Raw genomic sequence first — 6,683 nt, 5'->3', positions numbered from 1 at the left:
TGTGATACGTCTTTATGTATTTTCTTATTTCAGTTTCAAAAATGTAGGGAATCTGGGGATATACGAGAATTTGGTCTCAATGTCGATTACAAATTCTCAGATTTCTACTTTATGTTTTAGTAATTCTAAATTTCACCCTTTTTATTCCGTTCATGTTTAACTAGTGGTAATGTTTCTATTATCCTAGAATTCGGAACAAATCTGCCATTTATTATATTTAGCACAAAACAAAATTTAACGGTTAAATCAAGACAGAACAGAGCATCCGTTCAATTTTATGGGTTTTATTAATTCCACTTACATAGATTTATATCAAAAAATCGTAAAAGGTCACGTTTTTTATGTTTTCGTTTTACAACATTGTTCACAAAAAACTCACCATATGTAACAAAAATGCAGGACAGTGAAGCGGCAAGGCGCTCCGAGTGCCTTTTTATTTCATCCCGCTTCGCTGTAACTGGAAATAAAGTAAAACCCGTAAAAAAAATAAAAATAAAAACTAAAGAGATAACTGTAATTTCCTGGGATTTACATCACAGTTAGACAGCAACATCTAAAGCCCTACAGACTACACTAATCAAAAACCACACAAGGAAAACACGCGTGACATGCCATGGACGCGTTCTTTGTAAAAAAAAAAAAAAGAAAGAAAAAAGAAAAAAAGAGTATAGGTACCGCAAGCACCCTTTGAATAATTTCTAAAGCCTTTTATACGTTACGTGAAACAACATTTTATCAGTAAATTACCTGGATTTTTTTTCGTTCTTTTTTACTTTCTTTTTTTAACCATCAAGCACACACAGCTGAAAGCGCAATCTCCCTTTTTGGACGGACAGGACAGCGAACAAGGCGCAGGTGTGCGCTCTTCCAGACTCTAATACCTCTTCACCTTATCAAACGCCACATCACACTGAATCAAACCTTTTCAAGTGAGTCAGTGACACCTGAGAGGATGTTAAACGGCGGCCTTAAAGCAGAGCACAAAGACGCACACGGAGACGTCTGCTTATTAAAACGACTTTAAAAAAAATTATGGCACTTTGCTTGGTTGAGTTTTTTTTTTTTTTGTTTTGTTTTTTTGCGGTCCCAAAATGGCCATTAAGGTTTCATTTGGCTTTTAATTATCTAACTTGCCGCACCTGTGTCTAATTTGCACCTGCGCGTGTGCTTGTCCTGCAGAAAGAGAACATTTTGCTGCTTTCTTTTCGTGAGGTCCGAGAAACTGTCTAAATCTGTGCTTGTTCTGTAAACACGACAGACTACAAATGCAACACGAATTAATTCACAATCTCGGCGACTGAAGGACTCTGAGGTAAAAAATAAATAATTAAAATCCGCTTTATTTTAAAATCACGTGTTTTGATGAGGCGTGGGTTACCTGCTCGAACGTGGGCTACTTCAAAGTAAACTATTTTACACAATACTCGCAGGCGTCCGTGGAGCTCAGCGGCTGGGCTGCTTGTAGTTTCCGTTAATTTCCTCCGAGATTGTGACGGCCTCCGCTCCGAGCGGTAACCTGTCGCTGTACTCGGAGCCGACCTCGAACTCCTCCGGGTTGGTTTTCGATGAGGATCCGGGGATGGATTCGGTCACCACGCTCCCCTCAGCATCACCATCCCTATCGACGTCTCCTTCGTCTCCCTCTCTGTCTCCCTCGGCCTCCTCCTCGTCTTCTCCGTCTCCCACCTCACTGGGGTTGAAGGTTTTCTCTGACTCAACAAAAGACGCCCTCGGATCAAAATCTCTTGTCATCTGCTTCTCCACCTGATCCGGATTCTGCGCCTTCATGATCAGCTTGTAGGTCTTTCCTTGGTACTTGTACAGCAAATGGCAGCAGGTGGCTCCCAGCAAGGGGACAGTGGCCAGACCCAATAGGAAAATGCTGACAACCACAATAATTAACAGGGAGGGGATCTTTTTTCTTGTCGTGAAGACTACTTGGACCTGGCAGTCCTGCCCCCCATAAGTGAGGCAGAGAGTGTAATTGGTGCCGGGATGTAAGTCGTGGAAACGATATGCATTTACCCCCTCCTCTATGTTGGACCACTGCACCAGGGAGTGTCCGTTTCCTGTTTTCACACAGAGGTAGAGCATGTCCAGTGTGTCCTTGCTGGAAGAAGACTGCCGCTGACCAAAGGGCTCCTTGACCACCATTTCCTGGTTCTCAGCCTGACTCAGATGGAGGTTAGACTTGCTGCTGGGGAGCTGCAGAGGGTTTAGCTGTACTTTGGCCTCCGTCTCCGAAACTTCCAACGCAATGACGCCAAAATCAAAGGTGTACTGCTTCAGGTCATCCAGGGTCATGTTGAAGGCGTGATTGGAGATATATTCGCTGCCTTCTCTCACACCACATTTGCTCCCAAAGCTGGGGTCCTTGTAAACACCTCCCGCTATCTCTGAGCCGCCGGTTTTGTGCTTTGAACCGTCGTCTGTGCGTTCCTTTGTCTTTTCCTCATGCTTAGCCCTGTTGATCACATTGTTCTTGGCCACTTTGGGGTCTGACAGCTTTTTACCAGATAAACGGCTCTTGTCCAGAGTTGAATCAGGGACTGAATTGCTCCCTTGCTTCAGGCTGGGAGTCAGAGCCAGTTTGACACTTCTCTCTGCTTTACCTAACTCGTTCACAGCCGAGCAAGTATAATTTCCATCCTCCTTTGTAGTCATGCGAGGGATGGCGAGAGTCCCGTTCCTGAATATGAGAAATCTGTTGTTGGTTGTTTTGTCATTTATTGGCACATCACTTACTTCTGCGGTGGATGGCAGGGGGAAGAGGTAATATTGATTCCCAGCAATCACCTCCCAGCTGACCTGAGGCATGGGGCTTCCTTTTGTCTCGCAGTTTAAGGTGACCGAAACACCTTCATGAAGAACAGTGTTCTCTATGTTTGGTCGATAGGTTATGGTGACAATAGGGGCTTCACATTGCAATTTAGGAATCTTTGAAACCTGCACGCCCTTCAGATGTTCAGGGGCCTCACACAGGATTTGACTAGGCTCTGGAACAGAAATCTTTGTGGTTTCAATCCAATCTCTCAGCCACTCTAGGCTGCAGGAGCAAGTGAACGGGTTGCTGTAAATCTGCAGGTGGGACATGGAGAGGGCACTGAAGGTGCCCTCCACAATGGTAGTGAACCTATTATTGTTGATGCGCAGGGATCTGAGGTCTTTGAGCGTGGAGAAGGCGTCCTTCGGAAGGTTGACCATCTCGTTGTTGTTCATTTTAAGTAGCTGCAGAGCCGTGAGGTTCCGCAGATCCCCCCAGGGGAAGTTCACAATCTTATTGTTGCTGATGTCCAGATTGCGGAGCTGAATCAGGGGGGCCAAGGTGTTTGTCTGTATGCTGACGATCTCATTGTGTGCCAGCCAGAGAGAGGTCACCTGAGTGATGTTGATGAAGCTTTTACTTTCCAGGGATGTGATCTTGTTGGCTGAGAGGCTGACGGTGGTAACGTTGAAGGGGAAGCCGACGGGCACCTTAAGCAGCTCTTTGTAGGCGCAGTCAGCAAACTGGTGGGCAAATTTATCCTGGCAGCTGCAGAGCTCCGGACAGCTCTGCACAACGCCCGTCAAAGTGCTCCACAAAGCAAGAAGCTGCAGGAGCCTTCCAGCCATTTCTGTACCTGCAGGCACCAATGAACAAACATTATAAAATGCTGTGCAGTTTTGTTACTCGTATAATTTAAATGCATGTTTCAAAATGATGTATTTACTAACAACTGCAAACAAAACCACAGTGGATGTCACAGCATGATTAGATCTGATAGTAAAAGGAAGTGTCATTTTTTTCCATTCTATCTTTTTAAACTGCAATTGATTGATTTATGCAAATAATGGCACAGCAAAACTGTACTCCATGCTATGATGTTACATGAACACACACTCCGGGGTCAAATTATCTTTCCTTCTTCGGGCGCGCTTCTGATTCCGCACCAGGCGAAACGGCGCTGTCCATGGTGATTAAACCTCTTTTAATTTTAACCAACAACATTTTATTCTTAGCAGTGCTTATCAAAGTATTATCTTTTAAATCGGCATGCAAATCGTTTTGAACTTTAGGGTAAACATCCTTTGTGATGCATAGAAGCGGCTCCAGTTTGCCTCTTTCACCTCATCTTGAACACTTACAGTAACTGGCTTGATTATTTATCGAATCGTCTTACCTTCTCAGAGTTAACTTCAATTCCTGTTATTTTTAGACGGAGTTTTGCAATCCTCTAGATTTTACAAGTTTAAATGTGGGAAAAAGTGGCATCTGCACGCGTGGTAGATCCCTTCACATATTTTTTGCCGAACTGGACAGCGCTGAGGAAGGAGGACGGCGGCAGGAACATTTTTTTCCCCCTCTACCCCCGGACAGTCGCTGTTGCGGTCCGTCGGGCGCTTTTTTTCTTTCTCAGTGCGAGTGAAGGATCCGCTGCGCGCTCCCGTCGCTGCGGAGCGAGAAATGGGGACGTGAACGCGCAGCCTCTCCCATCTCTCTGGCCGCTATTAAAGATACAGAAGCTCCGGGGCTCCTCCGCCCTCAAAGAGAATTCATAATTTAAAATTTGATGTTTAATTTATGGCTCGCACTCCAGCCCAGTCTTTGACCTCTTTCGGTCTGGGTGCAGCCTTTTGTCTGTCAAATACTTTGTAAACACACTTTATGATTTGCGATAGTTGTTCCGCAAGTGGCGACACGGTTGAAGGCTGCAGTATATATTAAAGATTTTGTGCTTAAAAAATACAGGGGAGGGGGGGGGAACTAATCAGACAAGCAAATCTCTCGGAAAGGGAGATTTTCAATTTCGCATATAGCATACTACTTTATTTTAGGCTTCTTATTGTTTTTCTTTTTATAAACACAATCAGATATTAGTAATCGTAACTCTTGTTCCTGGTTAAATGCTGCCACCTACTGGCGTTCAGTCTGAACTTTTTCATTGAGTCCAAACAACTGAAAAGACAGCTTCGCCTTAGGTTTAACCATAAAGAAATATTAAACATTTTCACTCCCTTAAAAAAGTTAATCTTCCCCTTGAGCTTCATATTTTGTCACATTAAAGTATTTTTTTGTGTGTAGTATACCAACACAAGACAAAAAGTCTAATTATAAAGTGGAAGAAAATTATGGTTTTCAAAATTTTGAGAAATAAAAATCTGAAAACTGGAGTGTGTATTCTTATCCAGTCCCCTGAGTCAGCACTTTGTAGTATAATCTGTTGCTGAAATCCCAGATTCATGTCTTATGGGAGGCATGTCTCTTCAAGCTTTGTACATTTAAAAATTAAATGTATGTTAATCCTTTACAAAACAACTCAAGCTCATTCAGATTAGATAGAGTTTGTGAACATAATCTCCCCAGCCTCCCTATAGATTCTCTATAGATTTGGGTCTGTACTTTGACTTGCCATTCTAACACACAAATGTGCTTTAAGTAGGCTATTCCATTGTAGTCAGATTTTTCTTTGGGGGGCGGGGGGAGGGTGATTAACTCGTAACGTTGGGTTTCATTAATTCTGACCACCTTCCCAGTCCCTAGTTTTAAAACACAAAACAAAAATCAACTTTACAACATGCTGCTACCACCACGAGTCACAATGGGAATTATCTATTGAGAGTAATGTGAAGTAACTTCCCTCCACAAAAAAAATAAATAAATGTTGATGTAGGCCAGAAACTTATGTCATTTGACCAGAGCACCTACACGCATGCTGTGTCCCCTGTGGCAAAATACACTGCTCAAAAAAATAAAGGGAACACTTAAACAACACAATATAACTCCAAGTAAATCAAACTTCTGTGAAATCAAACTGTCCACTTAGGAAGCAACACTGATTGACAACGGGGACCCTCGTCGGGTCAATCAGTGTTGCTTCTTAAGTGGACAGTTTGATTTCACAGAAGTTTGATTTACTTGGAGTTATATTGTGTTGTTTAAGTGTTCCCTTTATTTTTTTTGAGCAGTATATAACTGGGGATTCTGTTGACTTCCTTTCGACTACAGCTTGCCACGTCATAATATCGTGAAGTGCACAAATAATATGTCAACAGAATCCTCCACTTAAACTGTGGATTTCTGCAGCTCCTGCAGAGTTACCGTAATTGCTGCACTGATTAATACTCTTCTTGCAAGCAAACGGATGGCAATATTTTGGTAAGTTTGCGGTTTTTGGATTGAACAGTGTGAGATGTCAAGACAATATTTTCTAACCTTTCTAAATTTCTTCAAGCATAACAATTTGTCCCAGTTTGTGGAGTTAAAGCAGGAGTCACGGCATTCCTCAGAGTGCCATTTAAAGTAGATAACCTGACCAGACTTCAGTGGTCAGGTTGCTCTTTGATAAATTAAATAGCAAGATGGTGAATAGGTTTTTGATAGGTAAAATGATAAAATATCTATTCACATGATTTTTTTTGTATAAAAATGTAAATTTTTGGTAAATGGCTTTTGGTCAAACACAGTTTGTTCCATTCCTCCTATTTTTGGTGAGATTCTTTATGAGAGGCACCTGAAAAAGGAAACAAAACAGAGGCCAGTTTTGCATGAAAATAGCGCCCTCTGCTGTCAAAAAGAAATTACAGATGACCTAAAACTAAACTTTGTCTCATAAAGTTTACCTGTCCTGTAAGTAACTTCTACATGAGTATCCATTTATCCATTTTCTTTACACCCTTATCCCTTAGTGGAGTCGGGAGGGTTG

General features: G+C 42.4%; 1 protein-coding gene across 1 annotated transcript; it reads right to left on the bottom strand.

Moving 5' to 3' along the window:
* Window positions 1–268: 268 nt before the first annotated feature.
* On the bottom strand, window positions 269–4,451 carry islr2 (immunoglobulin superfamily containing leucine-rich repeat 2). The gene is made up of 2 exons (XM_008412237.2): window positions 4,161–4,451; window positions 269–3,620 (listed from the first exon to the last, which is right to left on the bottom strand). Exon 2 carries the CDS (start codon window positions 3,610–3,612, stop codon window positions 1,444–1,446), a length of 2,169 nt encoding a protein of 722 aa, XP_008410459.1. The 5' UTR covers window positions 3,613–3,620; window positions 4,161–4,451; the 3' UTR covers window positions 269–1,443.
* Between the last annotated feature and the right edge of the window lie 2,232 nt (window positions 4,452–6,683).

Source organism: Poecilia reticulata, linkage group LG6 (assembly GCF_000633615.1).
Source record: "Poecilia reticulata strain Guanapo linkage group LG6, Guppy_female_1.0+MT, whole genome shotgun sequence".
Taxonomy (NCBI): domain Eukaryota; kingdom Metazoa; phylum Chordata; class Actinopteri; order Cyprinodontiformes; family Poeciliidae; genus Poecilia; species Poecilia reticulata.
Note: the sequence above shows the minus strand (reverse complement) of the source record. Positions and strands in the feature narration are given on the sequence as shown.